This window comes from Xiphias gladius, chromosome 5 (genome assembly GCF_016859285.1).
Source record: "Xiphias gladius isolate SHS-SW01 ecotype Sanya breed wild chromosome 5, ASM1685928v1, whole genome shotgun sequence".
NCBI lineage: Eukaryota > Metazoa > Chordata > Actinopteri > Istiophoriformes > Xiphiidae > Xiphias > Xiphias gladius.
This window is the reverse complement of record NC_053404.1, coordinates 7,239,920-7,264,436: the sequence shown is the minus strand read 5'-3', so window position 1 is coordinate 7,264,436 and position 24,517 is coordinate 7,239,920. Positions and strand designations below refer to the sequence as shown.

At 38.1% G+C, this 24,517-nt stretch overlaps 2 protein-coding genes across 2 annotated transcripts; one reads left to right on the top strand and one right to left on the bottom strand.

The window, feature by feature from the left end:
- The first annotated feature begins 1,366 nt into the window (after window positions 1-1,366).
- arhgef4 (Rho guanine nucleotide exchange factor (GEF) 4) lies at window positions 1,367-12,444 on the top strand. The gene is made up of 9 exons (XM_040126311.1): window positions 1,367-1,536; window positions 2,163-2,363; window positions 3,895-4,074; window positions 4,779-5,011; window positions 6,048-6,177; window positions 6,380-6,511; window positions 7,596-7,839; window positions 9,064-9,141; window positions 12,282-12,444. Exons 1-9 carry the CDS (start codon window positions 1,411-1,413, stop codon window positions 12,437-12,439), a joined length of 1,482 nt encoding a protein of 493 aa, XP_039982245.1. The 5' UTR covers window positions 1,367-1,410; the 3' UTR covers window positions 12,440-12,444.
- A 4,710-nt stretch (window positions 12,445-17,154) lies between these two features.
- LOC120790181 (CBY1-interacting BAR domain-containing protein 2-like) lies at window positions 17,155-24,255 on the bottom strand. The gene is given in 9 exon segments (XM_040127529.1): window positions 17,155-17,218; window positions 17,315-17,520; window positions 18,123-18,293; window positions 19,972-20,085; window positions 20,185-20,289; window positions 22,202-22,303; window positions 23,635-23,703; window positions 23,805-24,039; window positions 24,230-24,255. Coding segments are annotated over 9 exon segments (1,092 nt in total).
- Window positions 24,256-24,517: the final 262 nt, after the last annotated feature.

Sequence of the window (24,517 nt, the reverse complement as noted above, 5' to 3'; positions counted from 1 at the left end):
TGTTTGTTTGTTTGTTTTATTTTCAAAAATGCTAATGGAGTCAGTTATTTCTGTTAGGAAATAACATTCTGTTTCTCTTGTTGGGATAACAGACTCCTTCAAGACCTTACTCAAAAATCAAAAAGATTTAAGGTAGTTTTTTGGCATTTTTAAAGCAGCTATAATCAATGTTTTTATAATGACAGTGTGACTCTGCAGTTCCCATTTGCTGATGGAGCAGCCCACAACTTTACAACACCAATCCCACCACTGGTAAGGTCGTTTTCAGCAGCAGCTGCCAGCTGTTTTCAGAGAGAAAGCTCTAAAAAAAAAACACTTTGCACTACCTGCTCAGCACCAAGCAGCAGACAGAAGACATTGTACAAATGTTTAGTTTTATTTCTGATGTTAAAACTCACCTTTGTGTATAATTGATGGAGTGCCCCTTTAATATGTTTGGTGAAGGTTCCTCTCAATCATCTAGGTGTACACAGTCTAAACAGATATTTAAGATAAGCAAATTAAACAAATTTTGTTTTAAAGTCATGCTCAGCTCCACCACTTAGATGCAGACTGAAATATCTCGACATTGCTGTTTCCCAGAGGATGAATTCTACTGACTTTGGTGATCCTCTGACATTTGATCTAGTGTCACCATCAGATTCACATTTGTGGCTGTAAGTCAAATGTCTCAACAACTGGATGGATTGTTATTAAATTTGGTTCCAACATCAGCGTTCCCCCCAGGATCCAATATTTGCTTTATGACCAAATACCTGCAAAACTAATGCAATTCCTATCAGCTTCAGCTGTACTTTTACTAATCTGCTAATGTTAGCATTCTAACACACGCAACTTAGATGTTGAATATGGTAAACATTATAGCTGCTAAACTTAAACATGTTACTATGTTAGCCTTCATCATTTTAGCCTTCTGACTTTTGCATTTAGCTTGAAGCACCTCTGTGCTTAAGTACAAGCCTCGCAGATGAGAGTGGAGGTTTATTGAAAAGTCCCCACTGGAACTGAAAGTCATACTATTGTAATGCCCATTTTCAAGCAACTCCAAGCCAAGTGTCAGATGTCGGATCAGCACATGAACAAACCTCCACTCCAATGGCAGAAGAAGATAACTGGTTGAACGTAGGAGGTTTGAAGAATGTGTTGCACTGAAATTGTGTCACGTTACATCAGTAAAGCCCATCTTGCGTCATTTTAGTGGCTGGTAGTTAACCCTTGATATTAACTGTATGACTAACAGTGGCCCCTGTTGCAATCATGAAACTACAGCACATCTTGCGGCAAGTCCTTACTATATCCTGAAAAAATGTTAATAGAATCCTGGCATGCATCCTTTCTGTGGTGCTTCCTCTGCAGCTGATCAGTGATGGGAGTGTGGTGTATGCCGAGGCGCTCTGGGACCATGTCACCATGGACGACCAGGAGCTCGGTTTCAAGGCTGGTGATGTCATCGAAGTAGTAGATGCCACTAACAAGGAGTGGTGGTGGGGTCGCATCATGGAAAGCGAGGGCTGGTTTCCTGCAAGCTTTGTGCGGGTGAGACAAACTCTGTCCTAGCTGCTGGAAAAGACTGAAATTACTGGCCATATGACTTTTAATTATACTGTTTGATTGATTGCCTGCATCTGCTGCAATGCTGCCAGATTGAGTAATATTTAACCTCAGCCTGTTTTTTATAATATGTAAAATTAGAGCTACAGTTAGGTACATAAGTATTTGGATTGTCTGATATACTTTTGAGCCTCTGAAAATGAGGGACTATGTATAAAAATGGCTATAATTCCTAAACGGTTAATGCAATATTTTTGTTAAACCCCTTGAATTAAAGCTGAAAGTATACACTTCCAGTCACATTTTGATGGCTTTGTTTCAAATCCATTGTGAAGCAAAATTACGAAAATTGTGGCCTTTTGTTTTGTTTTGCTTTGCTTTGTTTTTTTAGTGGATCCTCAGTATGCTATGTTCTTTCACAAGGGTGTGAAGTAAGAAAAAAACTTGAGAGAAATATCTTGACATAGTGTAGACTTATCAAAATTTTCGACCTTTTGTTCCTCTCATTATGTCCCTTGTACAGCTGTAAACCAGAAGCTATTAAAAAACTGAAACTGAAGGGAAATCAGAATTCTTCCTACAGTTTCAACAGTTACCTGTGTTCTCCTTAGTTGCGTGTGAACCAGGATGAGCCTATGGAGGAGTATCTGGCCCACCTGGAAGAGGCGCATGCTGGAGAGGAGGACCAGGGAGGTCTGGGCTTATTAATGGGACCTGGTTTACCCTGCAAAGAGCAGATGAGGACCAACGTCATCAATGAGATCATGAGCACAGAGAGAGACTACATCAAGCACCTGAAAGACATCTGTGAGGTCTGGATTAGATCTTGTGAAAATTTGATGTAAAACATTTATCGTCAAGTAATTTACAGTCTTGTTTATACACTGTTATACACCAGCTCTAATAAACCAATTCCTTTAATTTGTGGAAAACACTCTCTTCTGATTGGTCGGCCAGTCTCAAACTTAGTTCAAGTCAAAAGCTTAACCACCGTTCTAAATTCTTAGACTAAATGCTACATTAGCTCACTGGTGAAACTAACCTAACCACAAATTGTAGGTTTAGTTTTGTTTATTTGATGTTATGAGGAGAACAAGGAGATCCCTTGGACACTTCAAAAACGTCAAGGATGAAAGAATAAAATCCAAAAATTATTTCCATTGTGTTCATTAAAGTAAAGAATGCAAAGATGACCGGAGGAGGTGACCAGGTACCCAACTTAAATGATATATGTACAGTGGGGACCTAAAGGCTGAAAGTATTAAACCTTGTCAAGGACAAGTCAGCAACACCTTAGAGCTGCTGAGGTGAAGGTGGCCTTAAAGATGCTTAATGTAGTTCATGCTACTTAGAAAAACATTGCACCTGAGTTTTTGTAGTCTGTCTTCCATGGTAACCAACTGAGCTGTTGGAACTGCTGTTTTTCAACAAAAGGCTTTTGGATTCAAACCCAGCGATACCCTTACTAACTTGTTCTGTAGTTTGTGTTTTTCTCAGACCTTTAAACCATGAACAGATTGAGTAATCAAAACAATGCAAGGAAAGATATTTTTACAAAAGTCTAAAGCTTCTGCCATTAATTAAATTAGCTTTTCCAGCCACAGCCCTGGTATTGTTGGTTACTTTCCCCAGACCTTGTTATGCCAGACTCTGTCCCCGAGATTATTGTCCAACAAAAATCCTAAATGATTAACAGGGCATTTGGCAGAAAACACCTGACTATCTACTGTAGGACAATATCAGTCAAGCTTAACTTGCTTAGCCTAAGTTTTGATCTAAGTTTTAAACACAGCCTCCTGTCTTCATTTGGAAAGTTTTTATTTTATAAACTCTGATGATGCACTCTGAGGCATTGTAAAAAATAATACAGTTGCCAGAATGTCATGCTGTTGGGACACCTCAGTGTGTATTATTACTTGCACAGGTGTCAGTTTTATAAGATAATTCAACTCAAAAGTCTACATCGAGCTCATCTACACCATGTAATGAAAGAACCTCAACCATGAACCAGACCATCTCAGAAATATGGTGTCATGGCTGTGGTGAAGTTGGCTCACTCATGTGCTTGTTATGGGTTTGCCTTGATCTGAAAAGGTCCTGAGGCAACAAAGAACTTGAGAAGGTGAATCAAACAAACACAGCACCTTATTACATGCATAACTGGAAATAACAAAGACTATGTTTATGAACAAGAAAATATATAAAAACCAGTTACAGTATGCATAACAGTCTCAAAGAGCTAATGGACTTAACAGCATTGGAGCAAGCAGCTTATAAAAAAACTTTTTTTTTTTAAAAATAAGTCTGTGCAGCAGATTCTGATCCTGTTTCTCTTTCCCTAAGGGTTATATCAAACAGTGTCGCAAGAGGACAGACATGTTCACTGAAGAGCAGCTTCGTACTATCTTTGGCAATATTGAAGAGATCTACCGATTCCAGAGGAAGCTCCTGAAAGGCCTGGAGAAGAAGTTCAACAAGGAGCAGCCGCACCTCAGCGAGATTGGCTTCTGCTTCCTAGAACATGTAAGCTAAGTCACAAAATTCAATCAAAATAGCTTGAATCCAGAGAACTTGTAGAAAGTTTATGAAATTCAACAGTAGTATTTCTAATTATGCTGTCAGAGTGATAGTACTGTATGAAAGAAATGGCACACAAACAGTTAATTTCAAACCTCTCTTGCCAGAGCAAGAATCTCCTCTGAATTGTTCCACTTCACATTTCTTCTTTATCATGCCTCTGTTGTTTCATTTTCTAAAACCCTCAAGCTAATATTGATATACACTCAGTTGTCAGTTTATTAGGAATACCTACTGGTGCTAAAACTAACAGTCTAATACAACCTGCAATAAATCCTACTTTCATGAAGGTTATAATGTTCATGTTTTGTTGACGCTGTGTTAAAGAGCTGTTGATTCAATTACATGATCATTTTTGAGGCTGCTATTTGAGGTACTGTAGAACTATATTGCATTATACAAAGAGGTCTGTCATTTGTTAAGCCTACCCTCATTGATTTGAATGGTGTGGACAAAATAATGGGAGCACCTGTCAACATAATGCAATACAGGTCAAAAGCACCACAGACTAAATTCTCCAAAATTATCATACAATTTAATTACCACCTCTTAAACACATTTTCAACAAAAACTGAACATTCTAATCTTCACTGTCTACTCAAACTGTTCTCTTGCTTCTAACCCTTCCTCTTGTTTTCTTTTATTTGTAGCAAACAGATTTCCAGATCTATTCAGAGTACTGCAACAACCACCCCAACGCCTGTGTCCAGCTGTCTAAGCTGATGAAAGTCAACAAGTACGTGTTCTTCTTTGAAGCCTGCAGACTGCTCCAGAAGATGATCGACATTTCCTTGGATGGCTTCCTGCTCACTCCGGTTCAGAAGATCTGCAAGTACCCACTGCAGCTGGCTGAGCTGCTCAAATACACCAACCCACAGCACAGGTATCTGCATACTCCTTCGGGAGATTCACTGATGCACATACAGTATGTGCGAATGTCAAATCGAACCATCACTTATTCTTTCCTGTAGAGAAAGGCCAGTTCTCAGTGGTCAACATGGACGGATACAGTCAATATCAAACATTTCGACTTTGAAAGTTTGTTTATTTTATCTTGGAAACAGTAGTTTGATGGAAAAAAAATGTCCCACATCAAGGTCCACCAACTAGCTTTTTCCAGAGCTTTAAAATATATCTCACTGTCTTCCTGAGTTGATAAAAACATAAAAAAGGGGAAAAATACTGTGGAAGATGGCAAAATACAGTTGAAAGCTCTAGAAAAAGGCTGTAAATGGATATTGACCCTTATTTTTCATACCTTGTCAATTTATTTCTGTTGATAAATTGTCTTAATATAAACTGTTAAACAAAATAAACCTTGCTCATTGAAATCTCTCGGGATTTTGACCATTTTGCATATATTGATTAACGAAACTTAAATAGAGGCCATGCATGTTCAAAAATATTTCTCAGATTTCTCTACCCTGTTTGTGATAGTCTTCCTACTGAATATGTAAATCTTTAAAAACATTAACAAATATATATTTTGATTTTTCTAAAGGCTCAGTAATTAAAAGGGCTCAGCTGGACGCTGTAGTTTAAAACAAAACAATCTCAAACTGGAGGAAATTGTGTATTTGTTCAGCATTGGATTAATCCACAATTAGTGAACATTTGGGGCAGCAGGATGGTGTATGTGGGACTGAGTCAAAATAAATTACAGTACAGTATGTATATGTTCAAGGAACATGGTATTCAGTAGAACAGTGTGCTTCACTGTGTTTTTAAAAGTTTTTGGACAACAATGGAGCTCTATGGCACAGAAGAATAAGATATACTTTATCAGGTTTTGAATACACACATTTATGTTAGTTTCAGTCTATTTATTGAATTTGTTGACTGTAAGAAATACATAGAGTATCATTAGACTTATCCTTTAAACTTGTCACTCATGTGACATGTCACTCTCTAAACTTCAGAGACTACAAAGATGTGGAGGCAGCCTTGAACGCCATGAAGAACGTGGCAAGGCTGATCAACGAGAGGAAACGGCGTCTAGAAAATATTGACAAGATTGCCAAATGGCAGAGCTCCATAGAGGACTGGGAGGTGTGGCATGAAGCATATTTGTTTCTTTGTTCAGAAATGGTCTTTCACTGATTGCAGCAAGTAACTGTGTGTGTATGTATGTGTGTGTGTGTGTGTGTGTGTGTGTGTGTGTGTGTGTGTGTGTGTGTGTGTGTGTGTGTGTGTGTGTGTGTGTGTGTGTGTGTGTGTGTGTGTGTGTCTGTGTCTGCCTTGATCCGTGCAGGGTGAGGACATCCTCAGCAGGAGCTCTGATCTCATCTTTTCAGGGGAGTTGACCAAGCTGTCCCAGCCTCAGGCCAAGAGTCAACAGAGAATGTTTTTCCTCTTTGACCATCAGATGGTGTACTGCAAAAAGGTGCCTCTGCATCCTAAATTGTATTTTACATTGTTTTTTTTTTTGTTTTTTTTTACTGAGAACTGTATGGGAGAAGAATTAATTCTAAAAGGAAGGCGAAAAGGGAAGTTGTAGTAGCTGTAACTGGATGGTAAGTTCATTTCAATGACACATTTTGACCCCTCACAGGGCAGTATTTGTCATTCTGGGGTGCTCCAAGATTTGTGGAATAGAAAAAAAAATCCTGCTTTCCTTTTGGAATACTAAATAGTTCTCAGCCTGTTGGCAAATTTCCATTAGTGTGAAATATACACCATTCGCACAGCCGTGTTGGTGTCAGTAGTAGATATTCCTTCCTTTAAGTGGTAGTGAACTAAAAGGAAAAAGAAACAAAAATAAAAATAACCAAAATAATGAAATGGTCAGGTTTGTCGTGCACTTGATTTCAGAATGTATGAAAATACGGGCCACAGATTAAATACCCAATCCATTGGTATAATACTAGGTCTGATTTATTTTAATACTTTAGGTAGATAGTACAAGCCTTCCACAGGATGTCTCCAATGCTTTTTTCCCACAACGTTAGGAGGTAAACAGCTGATATGTGCAAAACAAATGGCTAATTTATGTTTACCTATGTGAATATACAAAATAATAATATATTTTATAAAACTCAATTATTGGCTTAATCATTTTTTCTGCCAATATATTGATTGATGGATATTATTGATTGAATAATTGTTGTGGTGTTTAATACAGGAATAAGGCAGCCATCTCAATCAGCTGTCTCCAAATTAAATTATGGACTCCAAAACCTAAATTCACCAAGTCTGTTAACGTACAGTTAATGAACAGTAAATGCTGTAACAACATCTTGCTTGGCAAGAATTTTTTTTAGAAAATTATAAAGAATGTATATTCTCTAATCATTGTGAATTCATCCCAAATATGGAATGTACTAGAATTAACTTAGCAAAAGAAAAAACATTGTTCTGTTCAACATTTATCAGTAAACTATGCTAGCTTTTCCTGGTTCGGCTGACTACTTCTTTCTTGTACTATTCAAAAGTATTCTTGGGTGAATTTGCCAATCTTATCATTGCAGGACCTCCTGCGCCGGGATATGCTGTACTACAAGGGTCGGATGGACATGGACCACATGGAGGTTGTAGATTTGGAGGATGGCAAGGAGAAGGACTTCAACATCAGTGTGAAGAACGCCCTGAAGCTGCGATCGCTTCATGGTGATGAGGTCCACCTCCTGTGTGCCAAGAAGCCTGAGCAGAAACAGCGCTGGCTCAGAGCCTTTGCTGATGAGAGGAGGCAGGTCCAGCATGACTCTGAGACAGGTCAGTCATATGCAAAATTCATACTCACCTCAAAAGAAAACACTATTTTTTAAAGTTTTCCCTTTTAGTTCAGTGATCTGTTAATCATCATAACCCAAAATCAGAAAACATTGAAAGATTTCTGAAATCAAACCTGTGATCTTCTGGCTAACTGACATTGTCTCTATAACATCATGCTTCCTTCTCTGCAAACCACAGAGCAGTTTCCATTAACTATAATATATATTTTATTTCTATATTTTTGCTTTTTCCTCCATTACAGCCTCGTTTCTGCCCTGAGTTGTTTGGTCTGTATGATCTGGCTGCTTCACTATGACATTAGGAATTATGAAGAATAGGTGTTTTTCTTGTTTTGGACTGATGTTGAGTCCTTTACATTTCCATTCATTACATGCTTGTAGGGATGTAGTGAAAACATGATCAATCCGTTGGATTCACCTCTTGTAAAGTAAAAGCTTATAGCACTATGGTTGAGTTTTGAGTGATGAAACAGGTTTAAAATCCATCCTACAGTCTTAACAGTTCAAGGCTCCTGTAACATTATACTAGTCAACTAGTCTACAACAGACTTGAAGCTCTTAAGTGATAGAGGTTGGTGCAACAATGGTTTTTTGCTAGTATAAATTTAGGACCAGATTTACTTCACCTGTTTTTTAGACACATACATGATGCTTTAGGCCCCAGACACTGTGCTGTATATGTCAAACAGACTCACCAGGCTAGAGCCAAACTCTGTGTCTCATTTTAGTGAGTGTTTGCAAGGTGCACACCTCACAGTCCTCTCAAGAGAGGGCAGAGGCATGTTAACAGTAAATCCAGTAGACTTTAGTAAATCTACTGTATTCACTAAGGTCATCCAAATTGCTATAGTTCTGCTAGAAAATTCAGGTAATGCTTTATTTTACAGGTCTGTGCTTTTCTGACTCTAAGAAAGAATAAGAGAACAATAATTGTTCTCTGTATGTGTATGACTGTGTATGATTTATCTTTGATGTATCTTACTATGTCACTTTATCTCTTTTTCATTTCCTATGAAGTTCTTTCAATGGCTCCTATTGCTAATATTAGTTTTAAAAAGTACTTAATAAAAGACCGCAATACCATAACTTTATGAGCAATTAATTTGACCTATATAGAATATCCACCACCAGTAACCTACTGTTGTTCTTTAACCTTTCCCCACATTCTGCTTTTTAGTGATACTGTTTCTTTTTCTATTTGCAGGCTTCTCTCTCACAGAGGTCCAAAAGAAACAAGCCATGCTAAATGCCTGCAAAAGCCATCCAGCTGGGAAACCCAAAGGTATGCACACAAGTGTTCAGAGAAGGACAAATAATTGGCTTGCAATGATTTGAGTTGTTGCACATAAGGCACAAAGCACCTATACTTGAGTCTCAGTACAGTGTTTTTATCAGTGTAAACTTTTCATCCATTTTATCAGTCATTCCTTTTATCACAGAATAAAGCACCCCTCAGATCATCTCCAGACTCAGGGTAATATCAGTCGTAAGATGTTTCCTTTGTATCTTGTCTTGGACATGGGCGACCTTACGATATGCAATATACTGTATACTTTAAGCACTGATCTATAATGCATACAGCAGCACTTTTTATTGATATTTGTATCACAAGGACTAGTATTCTTCAAGCATTTCACAATCACTTCTAGGAATCACGGTAAAGGTTTGACTGGAACCAAAAATACCCATCCTCCTTCAGAGCATGACAGCATAGTTATTAATGAAGATTCCTACGCACACTCCCTCAACAAGACAGATCTCGTTTAAAAATAAATATTAGCAGCACTTCTGTTTTGCTGTTGATTTTGATTGGTGTGGAGCTACTGTCAAAAAACTCTTCACACTCACACTTCCTGTACAGATGTTTTCACATCAAAAGCATTCCAGCAGCTAAAAGGAAAAAAATCATCCCATTTCCTGGTGGGCTTTTAAAATGAAACATAAGCAGGAAGTGTTGGATTTCATGCACATCAACTGTGCTTGAAAGGTCAGAGGCAAGTTGCAAGTAAATGTAAACAGTATCTATGTTTAATAGAGAAACTAAACCTAAAAACCTAAAATGAAATGATGATGCCATCTAGTTTTTCTCAGTGGCTACACTGTAGATTGTCTTCATGTGCAAATATAAGATTGATGCAGCTACACAGGTTGCTGAAGGCCAATTTACAGGATACACAACTTTTAAATCTGCATTTAAGTTTCTTTGATTGTCATTTTAATGTTTCTAGCAGTTTCTCTGTTGTCTGAAAGCAATATAGACAGGATTAATATAGGACCAAACAGAAAAAGCCCAACATCAACACAGTTCAAGAATCAATCAGATTATCCAGCCAAAGCATTTCAGCAGCTCATGGGAAATAACCTACCCCTTTCTGGTAGGATTTTAATGTAAGACAACTGCAGGAAGTGCTGAGCTGCGTAGACAATAGCTTAACAGAAAACCAAAAAAGCAGTAAAGTAGAACTAAATTAAATTAATTAAGAAAACAATTTGTGATCCATTTTTTTTATTGATTTGTACATTCTCTTGTAAGAAGCCTCCCTATACCTGGATCAGTTTCTGTTTTCATTTAGTGTTCATGCTTTTGGTGTTAATGCACACTCAATTCCTCAATGTTTAGCTGTTGTATTGATGAATTCAACATCCTGTATATTTTAACAACATTGCACAATAGTACGAGGTGGCTGTGGCTCAGGAGGTAGAGTGGCACGTCCACTAACCAGAAGGTCGGTGGTTCGATCCGTTTGTTCAAGTCTGCCTGTTGAAGTGCCCTTGGCTAAGATACTGAACCCCTGTGCCCCCGATGTATCATTTGTGTGTGAATGTGTGTATGTGTGTGTGTATACACAAAAAAGCGCTGTTTGTATAGAAAAGCACTGTATGTATGTGTGTGTGAATGGGTGATTGTGGCAGTAGTGTAAAGTGCTTTGAGTGGTCATTAAGACTGGAAAAGCGCTATGTAAGTGTAGTCCATTTACCATATCATACTCACTACCAATGCTCTAACTGTTTTCATTCATTGATTTCCAGTTGCTGCTACTTTGACATTCTTTGGATCAGAGTTAGGCTACTGTCAATGAAACTCAACACTTCCTGCACAATTATTTCACATTTGAAGCAGTCCATCAGCTCAAAGGAAATAAGCGTTCCCTTTCCTAGTAGGTTTTTAATGTGAAACATCTTCAGGAAGTATTGAGGTTTATTGGCAGGTTATCTGAAAGTGGCAATCTCAAAGATTTTAATTTAAATAAATGTCTGTTAAGTCACTATCTAATGCCGAATGAGGATCCATAATGGTGCTTGAGCCTATAGCCCACTGATGAAAGCATTGCAATATTTATAAACTTGCAGTATTACAAACCGGCTGTATGTGGCGACATCACCAGAAAAAATGCTGTATTATGTTACTGCTAATGCTAACCAAACATTTGCTACGGGTGCAGCTTCACATTAAAAGAATTAAAATGATGACTCAGGAGTTGACTTTTATTATGAAATACTCACAGGAATTGCAATGTGTCAGTTAGCTTACTGCTATCGTTCATCAAACATGCATCTACAAAACAAGAAAACTCATTTTTGGACAGCAGATCCGTTTGAAATATAGTAGGGAGTAATGGAACAAGAAGGAACACCACATTGAGATGTTAAATGAAGAGCTGCAGGAGACAGGCTGCACACCTCCAGTTTCTCAGCAAGGTAACCAACTTCTTTCACTGTGCCCTGCTGTTCGCAGACTCATGCCGTGTGCAACATAAAATTACATCACGGTTGCTCACAGAATGACGGGAAACAGCCAATTACTGCCTGACTTCTTCATTAAAATTTCTCCCCCCAGAATTCTGTGACCTGTAGTATTAAACCGCATTTGCTGTAACCACCACAGGTGTCGCCAAATCAACCAGGACTGAAATCTTCGAGATTTCCACTTTAACAGCAAATAAAGGAACACTTTAACAGCAAATAAAGGAACAGCAAAGGAAAGGAAAGGAGAAGTGATTATAATTCATTCACGAAAGAAATTAGTATTTTTTTTTAACCAAAAAAAAAAAAGAAAAGAAACTGAGCAGCGGAGTGGTTAGTATAAAATGACTCTGTTGTTGAACTGATGGAATTAATCCTGTGGAAATGTGAACTATAATAGCACAGGTAATTCCTTCCCTTCTCATTGTTTTTTTTTAACCTTTAATAACAATTAATGACCTTTATTAGTTCATGTGAGCCATTATTTGAATACCCACTTTAATTTTAGAATTCACAATAAGCATCATTATGAGAATTTAAGGCCTTTGAGACACTTATTGAATACAGACCTGGAATACATAATGAATGTATGGTTCCTCAGCTTTTCTCAGTTGTGCATGATATCTCATAAAAATGTTATAAGTAATGATATTTTTTTGTTCTCCACTTCCCCCTCAGCGGTGACCAGACCCTATTACGACTTCCTTCTGCGACAGAAACACCCCTCCCTCCCCGCTGCTTTGCCCCAGCAGCAGGTCTTCATGCTGGCTGAGCCCAAGCGCAAAACCTCAACCTTCTGGCACAACATTGGCAGACTGACACCATTCAAGAAGTAGAAAAAAAAAAAAAAAAAAAATCAGAAATGAAAAGAAAAGTTGTGGAGAGGAGTAACGGAGTAGGAGAAAGAGAAGAGCTTTCTGCTCATGCCTGAATAAACCCTTTTTAATTCTTCCTCTCTTTTCTTTCCTACTCGTAACATTGCCCTAATTGAGATACTGACTTATTATATAGATGAGGATGATTATGATGAGGAGAAGAATATTTTCTGAAAGCACTTTATAGGTTGGTTAACAATCAGACTTGAGAAAGGTCTCCTGGAGACACTGAGTCAAACAGGGAGAGTGGACTCTTGCTTAACTTACTACTACTATACCTTCAATCAAGCGCAGATTGGTATTATACTACTACTATATTGCTGCGAGTGAGCGTGGGACTCCTGATTGTGCTTCCTCTGTGAAGATGTTGCCTATCAACGAAACCACGTCGTTCATTTCCACTTTTCTGTTTTTTTTTATGATTTGACAGATGCCAACTGTTCACATTGCGAGATGATTTGTTTTTGTATTAGTTTGTTCTATGTCTGCTTATGAAAAAAGGGAAAAATTGAGGAGGAGGATAAAGTTTCTTGTGCTTCTCTCTTTGCAAATACATAATTTCAGGATCTTTTTAGCTGGATTTAAAGTGTTTTCTGATCTCCATCTGCCAGGATTTGTTTCTGTATTTCTCTGGTGCATTTGTGGTATTGTGCAAACACTTGATAAAAGACATACATGCAACCCAAAGAAGATTCAGCTTATCAGAGATAAGGAGCTTTTTATTTAAACAGCAGCAACCCACACACTGCAGCAACACACATTCCTTGAGTGTGATCCTCGACTCTTCCTTATACCTACCATGTCAATGAAAGTAAACAACCTGTTCTTTTTTCTTTCTTTTTAAAATTTTTTTGAAGTGCCATTTGAAGGGTGCCATGGATAACTTAGAGTGACATGCATGGATTTGATGAAAAAATACTGTGAAGATTTTTTTTTTTTTTTCAAATCACTGAAGAACTTTATTTAACCATATTCAGGAACTGATGAATCATTGTGCTACTAGGCTGACCGCATCTCTCTCTCACTACCCCCCCCCACACACACACACACACAAATATTCCTTTATCAACCTGTACTTCTGATATCCAGTATAATCTCATTTCAGATCAATGCAGCCCAGTGATATTGCTCTGTAAGTGCGTTCAGTGAAATGCACTTCGTTCATCTTTATGTTCAAATGTTTTAGCTTCTGACGATATGGAATATTAAACATTCCTGAGCTGACAAATGTGGCCATCAGTTGGGGTGATTATTTTTTATTTATTTGTTTAGTTAAAAAATAATATTTCTTTTCTCTGCTTAGGTGACATAATGGGGAAATATGTGCACATTAAGATCAAAGCTGCAAACTCAAGTGGAATTTATGGAGGGTATTTTCCACTATTGTGTGACATTTTATAATCGACATAAGAAATCTGCAGCTCTAATAATTTTTTCAGTTTTTTGCCCTATATAAAGATTTCAAGTGCTTGCTGTCTCTGCTCAGCCATGTACCTCTTGCTTGACATGCTTACCTCCTGCTCTCTGTTACACTTCATGGATTGAGGGCAATACACACTGGATATGGCATACTAACAGAAGTAGTAGTTAGGGTACAGCAGTCAAAATGTGCTGATCCTGGGAGCGAATGTGATAAAACTGCAGCTTTTCTAGAGAATTAATGCATTGCATAAAGATGGTGTTGGTGTGTAGAACTTTGCATAGAGAACAAAAAAAATGATAATGAACTAGACTTTAATTGTTCACCGTTGATGCTGGGACAAACAAAGCTAAAATTAGCTCAATTCGTACAAGCTAATGTTCTCTAGCTCACTTAAACAGCAACATTTTAAGTAATAGCAACCAGAAGCAGTTTCCATCACAAATGTGGTGAAGCATGCCTGCCCCCCACACCCCAACCCCAAAGAAAAATTCTGGTTTTATACAAATCATGTGGGTACCATATTTTTTATTCACCATACCAGTGTTTTTGCAAGTTATAGCTCCTAAATTACAAAACCTGTATTATTTACATTTTTCAAAAGTATGCAGTACAAGTTTAGATTTTTGAATGTATTTTTCCTTTCCAGGCAGACATATTTTCCATTCTTTTCTGGGGATTCTTTAAACTGGTTTAAATAGCATCAGCCGTCAGATTGAACACTAAATTTGCATTAATTTACATTTCATGGAATACAAATACAAAATGATTTGAAAATTACTTTAGTTCAAACTACTTTAGTTCAAACTCCACCGCTAGACACAACACTTGTGATTTTGCCAAAACTCATACTACATTCTATGACAATGGTGTTATTTTTACATTCAGTTAGAACATATTTTAAATTCTTTCCATCTACTATATGGCAATAGGTTTGGGAAACATTGTACTTATGGTTGATAAAAAATCAACTTCTGGTCTGTGGCCGAAACTCCAGTTTCCAGCATGAAAGTCAGAAAGGCTATACACCCATCCACCACCTTAACCTTCATACTCGTAATTTCTGCTTTGCTACATAAAGGACACACTACTTCCCGTATTCGCACAGAATATTGGCATTGGATGTAAACCACGAGTTGCAGAATTGTCCATGTGCACATACTTAATAGGGATACTGGGAATTATGTCCATATGACCTCACATATAGGGCTGGGTATCAAACTTCAATATTTTTTCGGGTACTAACTGAAAAGTGTCAAATACCGAAGATTGGCAGTAATAGCTTGTTGACTTATTGTTTGATCTGATATTTTCTGATCTAAATGATAATTTTGCTAATTTAACACTATGTTTTATTTTACAAAGGTTCTTACACAGCTGCTTTTTGTTTTGACAAGATGTCAAAAAGTTCTGTTCCCAAGCTCAAGAACAAAACTCAATGCTCTACAATAGTGCTGTTTTGACAAACCATAATGCAGACTTTATGTTGACTCTGAGGGTTTGTAATTCAAGCAAGATATAAAAGTCTGCTAATACAGTTACAAAACATACGGAAATGAAAACCAATACATGTCTAAAATGGTAGAAAAACAATCTGCCGCATATTTTTCCGAATGGTAAGCTGTGATGTAAAGTACAGTATATGTATGTGATTTTTGGTAAATGGGCTAAAACATGCAAAACCAATGGAGTGTTCCTTTACAACCAGAGGGTATAGGTCTGATCATTAATATCTCAGAAAGATCATTTCTTTGTATAGTGGTATATGTGGTGTTTCAAAGACAAATGTCTCATAAGTGTAAATTAAATGTAGCAGTATGTATTTCTACATTTAAAATGTGTCACAGCTTCCTCAGTGTATTTTTATGAAGCCTTGGCAAAAGTTCAATAAGGAAGCTCTCTTCCCTTGCGTTCTTCCTTGTTCCACTATGGGTTAACGTTGGCTATATACTCCTGATCTATTTCTCTCCATCATTTCCACTTCCCACGCCGTCAAATCCCTCCATTCACAGTCCCGACACCACCACATTTGACCAATGATCTTTTTCCCTGCATTCTTGAGCCAATCAATGACTGGATGCCATTCTTTAACTATAATTGAAATTCTGCTGGTCTATCTTTCAGACCTACTTTTTTGCAACCCACCTCCACCCAATCACCACCATAAGGTCCATGAAGTGCAGGGACACTTGTGCAAAGGTTTCTGTCAACCACCAGCTGACTCAACTCCACCATCACCAGTGTCTAGACTCCGGAGGATCCTGTCCTATCTCCTATCTTCAGTGGGCCTACACTTAAGATGCTTCGCATTTGTAGAGTCTCATTGGTAAAACACTATCTGTTGCTTACCTCAAAAAATGTTGTTATTCACTTCCATTTGATCTCTCCTTATTGAAATAAGATACAGAGAGGGTTACTGACTATCTGACAAATTGAAGCCAATTCACATCAATCAGCACTACAAGACATTAAAGAAATGTGGATCATTCAAACTGATGAAATTAAAGATAACAGTCACAAACTAAAAAAAAAATAAACAAACAAATGCAATGTTACAGTTTCTCACTGTAGTTTTGTGTCAACAAATATATTTAGTGATTAGTGATTCAGGAAGTAGATAGTAAGGAGAGAACTGAAGCCATGTAGTATTTTATAGTTGAGGCCATTTTTTTAGCACTAAGATGTTCATTTGTATTAAAAGCAGATAGCTTATTAGCCTATTATCAGCCAGCAATACAGGTATTTCCCAGATGATATAAATATTAATATTTGAGAATTACACAATTTCTTTTTTTTTGTTGTTTTTTTAACATAAACACATAATATGAAAGTATTAATGATAAGCATTCCTTATATTTGGTTCTTAAAGTGGTTTCAGAGCTCTCTGGTGGACAAACTTGGTATATGCCATTGATTGCATTTATGACATTATATTCATTTGGCTGACACTTTTGTCCAAAGCAACTTACCATAAGTGGATTCAAAGCATGTAGGAGCATGAGTGTATTCCTTTTAAACAAATGAATAAAAGCATGTTTAGTGCTACAGTACAAGTCCTTAAAGATTTTTTTTCTCTTTTTTTTAAGAGACATAACTAAGTGCTAAAAAGTTGTTGAGATATAATCTGAAAAGGTGGGTTTTCAAGCCACACAGAAGATGAGCAGCGACTCTGCTGTCTTGAACTCAGTGAGAGTTAATTCCATCACTTTGGAGCCAGAACAGATAAGAGTCTGATTGAGGCAGTGGAGCACAATGGTCAGGTCAGGGTGGAGTGTTTGACCAGGGCTTGGAGGTAGGAATGAGCAGTTTGCTTCACTGCCCTGTGAAGAGAACCAGAGGTTTGAATTGGATGTGAGCAGCAACAGAGAGCCAGTGTAGTGAACAGAGAAGACGACTGGTTTAGGAAGGTTGAATACCAGATGAGCAGACTGGTGGCAGACGCAGGGGCTGCCGCAATGAGGGAGTTGCAATAGTCAAGGCAGGAGACTGAGAAGCACCTGGATGAGCACTCTCTGGTGAGGATTTGGCGTATCCTACTGATTCTGTGAGTGCGGGCTACTGCTGCAATGTTTGCAGAGGATGACAATTCTTCATCCAGGGTCATTCCAAGATTCCTCACTGCCTGAGTTGACACCACCAGGGTGTTGTCAGTTATGATGGACAGGTCTCGGTGAGTGGACCTTTTCCTCTGGAAGACTACAAGTTTAGTCTTGTCCATGTTGAGCCTTAGGTGGAGTCTTGACATCCACTCTGAGATGTAAGCCAGAAAAGCAGCAATGTGTGTCATATATATATATATATACATACACACACACACACACACACACATATATACGTATAACTACATACATATATATGTACATATGCTGTGATTTTTGCGTGTTATTTTTTCCATCTGCGCATCTGGGCATACTGAGCAGCATAAGACAGCCTACTGATGTGCTGACCCTCCTCAATCTCTGATTCATACATCTGCTCCTCTTCTTCTTTGCCTTCTTCTTTGTCCTCTTCTTCCTCCTCCAGTTCCTCGTCCTGCATGCTTCTCTGGCATTGTATGTTGCTGTGAGACTGCCAAAGACATAAGGTGAGATTTGTCAGGTTCATTGTGTGATGGCCTTCAGGACAGCTGTTCAAAATTTAAGCAGAGCATAACTGAAATATTCCTTATCCTTAACACACACACTCTCATTCTGTCACTATTATAACAAAGATATTAGGGCTCACCCTCCTGGGTTTTTCTAGGAACTGGCTGTGTTGTTGCCTGAGGCTTTGGCCTTTGGGGGAGGCCACAGGAGGACTTAGGGAGTGGCTCATGAGGGGAGAAGAGTGGTTGTTCAGAGGGGTATCCAGACGCCCAGCAAGAGAATCAGACATCTTGAGCCGTCCATTAAACAGCTATGGAGACAGGAAGACAGTGCCATGCTTATTCCAAAAACAGGACAGAGGCAGAGTTTCAAGATTTTACTTTTCCTTTAAAATGATCATTATCACCTGACGATGAAGCTTGAAACAGCAATTATAACTGTCCTTTTTTGGAGTGAATCTACCCTTCTACTATATGTTGGAAATATCAGTAGATCAATCGTGGTAACTATGACCCTTCTCCCCCAATTACTCAATTTGGCTGGGCAGGCCACTCTAGGAAGAGTCATAGTTATTCCACACTTCTTCTGTTGAAGAATTATGAGGGAAACTGTGCCCTTCGGAACCTTCACTGCAGCAGAAATTTTTTTGTAGCCTTCCCCAGATCTGTGCCTCGACAGAATCCTGTCTCTGAGCTCTGCAGGCAGTTCCTTCAACCTCATGGCTTGGTTTTTGTTCTTCTATGCACTTTCAACTGTGAGACCTAATATAGACAGGTGTGTGCCTTTCCAAATCATGTCCAATCAATTGAATTTACCACAGGTGGACTCCAATCAAGGTGTAGAAACACTTAAAAGATGATCAAGAGAAATGGTCAGGCACCTGAGCTAAATTTCAAGTTTCACAGTGAAGGGTCTGAATACTTATGTCAATATGATATTGCAGTCTTTCATTTTTAATAAATTTGCAAAAGATTCTAAAATTCTGTTTTTGCTTTGTCATTATGGGGTATTAAGTGTAGATTGATGAGTGAACTTTTTTTTATTTTTTATTTTTTATTCTGTACATTTTTACAGACTATTTACATAAGTAAAATGTGCATTAATATTTACAGTACAGTGCTATACAAAAATAAGGGTAATATAACTCAGTAACAACATACAAAATACGAAAGACAAACATTAACCTTTCAAACCCGTAAACAAAATCCACCCCAGTATGTGACAAAGACGACATAATCAAGGGGAAACAAAAGTAAATTACAAAACTAAAAGCAATAGACACAAATAAACTAAACTAAACTAACTAAAAATAGAATAGTCAAACTGAACCAAAACAAAACAACTAAATTTATTTTTTCTCCACCAATTTGGCATGGTGGGCGGCTCCTAATATTACAATACTTCTGTAACCAGAGATGCCCGAAACAGCTCCTTTCACTTTGCAACTCTATACACTGTTTATGCTTTATTACATGAGCAGAAATCCTTTACCGAACATCCACTAATCTACATTTACCTCTACACTTACCTCTGTTTAATTTAACACATTAAGTAGAAATTGAATTGAAGTCTTTTTAAAGCTGCATTAATACATTTTTTGGCCCCTTAGGGGCTGCAGAACAAGCTGTAAACACACCATCTAACATATAAAGTTGATATTCCAAATGTGGTAGAAAACACTTATCTATAGATCAAGCAAACACAGAGCAATGGTGTAAGGCATTTGGAGTTGCATTTCTGGTCTGATGAATCTAAGTACAAATATTCACTCTTTTTTATCTATTTTTCTGGTCTTGACCAACACCTGAGAAAAATATCTGGCTTTTTAGCTGCTAAATGCTCCACTAGGTTCACCAACTATTCTCTAACTGTGTGTCTGCTGTTTGGTGTTTAGCAGTTAGTGCACAGTGGATTTATCTTTATACTTACATAAGTATTCACACATTGTTTTTTCAAGTGTTATTTGCTGTATCATTAGCATAAAATACCTCCAGATCCTTTTTAATGTTCATCGCCTTCAGGTTCTGGTATGTGTGCGTATAGACCTCCAGCACTTTAGCATGGAAGAGCATCTCCACTGTGATGAAGTCTGTGATAATCCTCTGCCAAAAAAAAACAAAGCAATCGTTTTTGTCAGCTAAACACTGATGCTTTACCTGCTGGAGGATGTTCAGTATGTGTATAGTTTGTGCGAGATTGACTTTGATATCCTCAAGTTTCTTTTTCTGGAAGTCTGTGATGGTCTCCTCTAGCTGTCTGATGCTCCGCAGGGCATTGTCGGAAGCCTTCTCAGTATTTACTTCTGCCTGTTAATGAACACAAAATGCAGTAACACAGCTTTACCTCACCGTCTATATGAGGTGCTTGAAAGGTCGGTAATGTAATGATATTCATGAGATATCATAAAATCATTTACGTTACCTGGGGCTGACAGTTCTTGTCAAGTAAATATTGTCAAATTTAATTCTGCGTAAGATTTTATCATAACATTTTTATCATGTGATGCCTACACGTGAAAGTAATTTATCTTATATTTTTATATATATTGATACTATATCAAGTAATGTATCGCCATATACTGCTCCTCTCAAGGATGTAGCCATAAGGGTATTTTTCTTAAGATGACTGAAGAATTGTGGATGAATCTGAACTTCCTCCACAAAAGATATGATCTGAAGAGGCCTTTGTCATAGTTCCCACACACTCCAACCTAAACAAAGGACCAGTGCGCAATGGATACTAAGGACCACAAAGGACACATCTGTTGTGTCCTCCAAATTTGGGGGGAAAAAATCCATATTTGGAAGTCTTTGGAATAAGACGGCATCTGTTGCTGACCTGCTGTAATATATTCAGTCTTAAAATGTGGACTTTGGGGTCATCCAGTGAACTAATGGTTGAGGAACATACAAAATTGGTTAATTTGCACTTATTTTGGAAGATATTCTAAATCTTATACTTACAATTCAGGAGTGCCAATACTTTCAACCAGGGCGGTATAAAGATAGGGATTATTTTTAACATTTGGATGAAAATACTTTGCAGTCAATGACTACCTCAAGTCTGGAACCCATGGACATAACCAAATGCTGAGTTTCCTCCCTTGAGAGGTTTTGCCAGGCCTTTACTGCAGCTGCCTTCAGTTGCTGCTTGTTTGTGGGTCTTTCTGCCTTCAGTTTTGTCTATCATAAGTGAAACTCATGCTCAATTGGGTTGAGGTCAGGTGAGTGACGGGGCCATTGAAAAATATTCCATTCCTTTGCCTTGAGAAGTTCTTAGGAAGCTTTTGCAGTATGTTTTGGCTTATTATCCATCTGTACTGTGAAGCAACCATCCTATCAGTTTTGCAGCATTTGGCTTAATCTTAGCAGATAGTATAGCCCAATACACTTCAGAATCCATTCTGCAACTTCAATCAACAGTCACATCATTAATAAACACCAGTGACCCGGTTCTATTGGCAGCCATACATACCCATGCCATAACACTGCCACCACCATGTTTGACAGATGATGTGGTTTGCTTTGGATCATGAGCCATTGCTTTCCTTTTCAATACTCTTCTCTTTCCATCATTCTGGTATAATCTTGGTTTCATCTGTCTGGATTCTTGTTCCCGAAATACTCAGGGTTTTTTATATGTTTTCATGCAAAGTTTAATCTGGCCTTTCTGTTCTTGAGTGTTACCAGTGGTTTGCACCTTTTGGTAAACCCTCTGTATTTACAATCATGAAGGCGTCTCTTGATTGTAGACTTTGACAATGATATGGCCACCTCTTCAAGAGTGTTCTTGACCTGGCTAGATGTAGTGAAGGGGTTTTTCTTCACCAAGGAAAGCATTCTGCGATCATGGTGTTGCTGAGCTCACCACTGCAAACCCTCTTTTTAAGAATGTACCAGATTGTTGATTTAACCACCCCTAAAGTTTCTGCTATCTGTCTGTTAGGTTTATTTTGATTTTCCAGCCTAATGATGGCCTCCTTCATTTGAGAACATATGAACTCCACACAGAAATATATATATGAACAGTTTTCATAATTTTATGAAAACATACATAATGTCTATAGAATTATGAAAATTGTCTCACTATCCAAATACGTATGGACCTAACTGTATATATTTACTGACCCCTTTGCGGATTATTTAATAAGTCAATAAAACTAATTTCTCATGAATATGTGGTGATGAAAAGAATCAAAAGTCTATATGTGAAGGATACAATGCTCTGTCGATCTGCTGGGTTCCTCAGTCTCATTTTCTCCAGTTTCTGCATCTCCTTCAGATCTCTGTTAAGATCAGTGTTGAACTTCTTCAGATCCGCCTAAATAGTAGATACACTGTCAGCTTACACATCACACAAAACAAAAGCCGGTCAGAAGGTTGTTTGATCAAATGCATAAAAAGACCTATGTTTACTTACACCTCCCCTTCTTAGAATGGCATCCTTCATGTGGTGTAGGGATTACTGTACCCCCATTAACCAAGGAGTTGTGTTACTGGGGACAATAGCTCCTTGGTTAATCACCCAAGGTGGGTCCCAAGGGGTCAAGACCAAAAGCAACTCGAGAAACATTATGGAGTGTCAATTTTGGAAGTAATCTACCACCCCTCAGATTAGGGAAATTAGGGCCCTCTCCAGGAGCCAGGCTTGGTGGGCCAACCAATTGCAAGGCTGAATGTAGAGATGTAGGGATCGGGTGCATTGCCAACCCCCTGCTTAACTATATTTATCTGACAAAGACCTATAGAGGTCATATTAATTATGATTGTTGTTTTTTCACGAGCCAAGGTGAAAGTAAAGTGACACTGCGGTAAAATCTTTTGATGGATAGTGAGGTCACTACAGCCTGTGACTATGACAAGGGAGGAAGACAGCTGTTTAAATCTCATTTCTTACCGCATTTAACAGTGGTCCCTGTTAGGTTAAAATTTTAGTTTTTCCAATATTTGCAAAACTAATGGCATTCCCATCAGCTTTCGTTGTACTTTGTTATTATTAAAATATCACCTTTGATGACACTTTTGACCAATAATGATGGGGTTACTAAGTTAGTCAATTTTCATAGTGTCAGCATCATTTTGTCTGTGCCTGGCATGTGTAGTATGTATTGTATCAAGCTAAACATAACCCCAAATAAAATTGCTAATTGATAAGAAGGCAAGTTACATTTGCTTGAATTAAGTCAGTCTTGCATAGTCGGTCCTTGATAATCTTACCCATACTCCAAAACAAATCAGACTAGATTTTAAATCTAAATACCTCAATCTCAGGGATTTTTTGGTGCTTTAACTGTGAGAACCTTCTGGCCACTTCTAAGAGCCTGGAGAGTGCGTGAGTATGTGATTGATAGACAAGCTACACAAATGTGGGGTTTACGTTCTGCGGAAGTAGGCCTATTTCCTGTTTCACTTTTATGAGAAAAAAATGCTTGAAGGATGAAGTCTATTTTCTCTTTACTTTCTTTACTATGGTATTTCCATAAAACTTTCTATCAGGACAAGTCTAAAAGTCTTTCATATCTTCAAAAATGTTTTCCCAAAAACAGGTGTTGGAAAAGGGAGAGTCATCTTATAATCACTGTTGCCTCATATTCAGGCCTATATGTGGGAGATATATCAGTATTGGTTGCACACATCTTTATCCAAACTCACCCTTTTATTTTTGACTATGTCTCCATAGGCTTTTAGAGGAGCAACAACTCTTGTCTCCAGTCTCTCTACCTGCAACATTAAAGTATTCATCATGACAGTAACCATGTGTTAAAGAGTTTGATGCAGAAGATAGCGCACATTGATGCCTTGATAACTGCAGTGTCCCCGACCTGAGCTTGCCTGTAATCCTGAACCATGGCTAGATCTTCTGCCAGGTTTTTCAGGCCGATCTGCAGCTCAGGGTCCTCTGTGCTGGAGAAGTCAAAGAGCTGAGCCACCAGCAGGTCTGCCTTGTCTCTGAGCTTGGCTGTCTTTCTGGTGTAGGAGCCCAGCAGGTAGCAGATTTCACCCTGGTACTTCTCAGCATGTTTCACTGTCTGCTCCATGCTCTTCACCTGGACATCTCTGCTAGAACAATTCAGTAGAAAAAAAACGGCAGTAGAATATGTTGTATTGGTGTTTGCTTTATAGCATGTTGGGAATAAATTAGCTTGTTACCATTCTGACCAAAGCTCCCCAGCTGTTATTGTCATCTAAGTTAAACAGCCTCCATGTTATTGTCTCTGTGGATAATTTGAGACATAAAAGTACTGACCCCTAGCTGGAGAACAGGCTGTTCATGTTTGTTTTGTTGTCCTCTCTGTAGCTCCTCTGCTTTGTTGTTTACCTCAGCTTGTTCTCACCTGCACCAGGTAACAGAAGACTGTTGCCATAGAAATAACAACAAAAAATAGTGTCTAATGGCTTTGGTGGTGGTGCAAGTGATGCTCTTTGCCACGTGATGGCAGCAGAGTATTATTATGGCTGTCTACTGAACTTCAGAACCACTCAGAAGTCTTTTTCATTTCAATTCAATTCAATTCAATTTTATTTATATAGTGCC

Bases quoted from the DNA above. Each gene is read 5' to 3' on its own strand.
- arhgef4 (XM_040126311.1), top strand. From the start codon at position 1,411: ATGGACGACCAGGAGCTCGGTTTCAAGGCTGGTGATGTCATCGAAGTA. The intron at 4,075-4,778 runs GTAAGCTAAGTC...TTTTATTTGTAG, and splicing joins GCTTCTGCTTCCTAGAACAT to CAAACAGATTTCCAGATCTA. The intron at 6,178-6,379 runs GTGTGGCATGAA...TGATCCGTGCAG, and splicing joins GCTCCATAGAGGACTGGGAG to GGTGAGGACATCCTCAGCAG.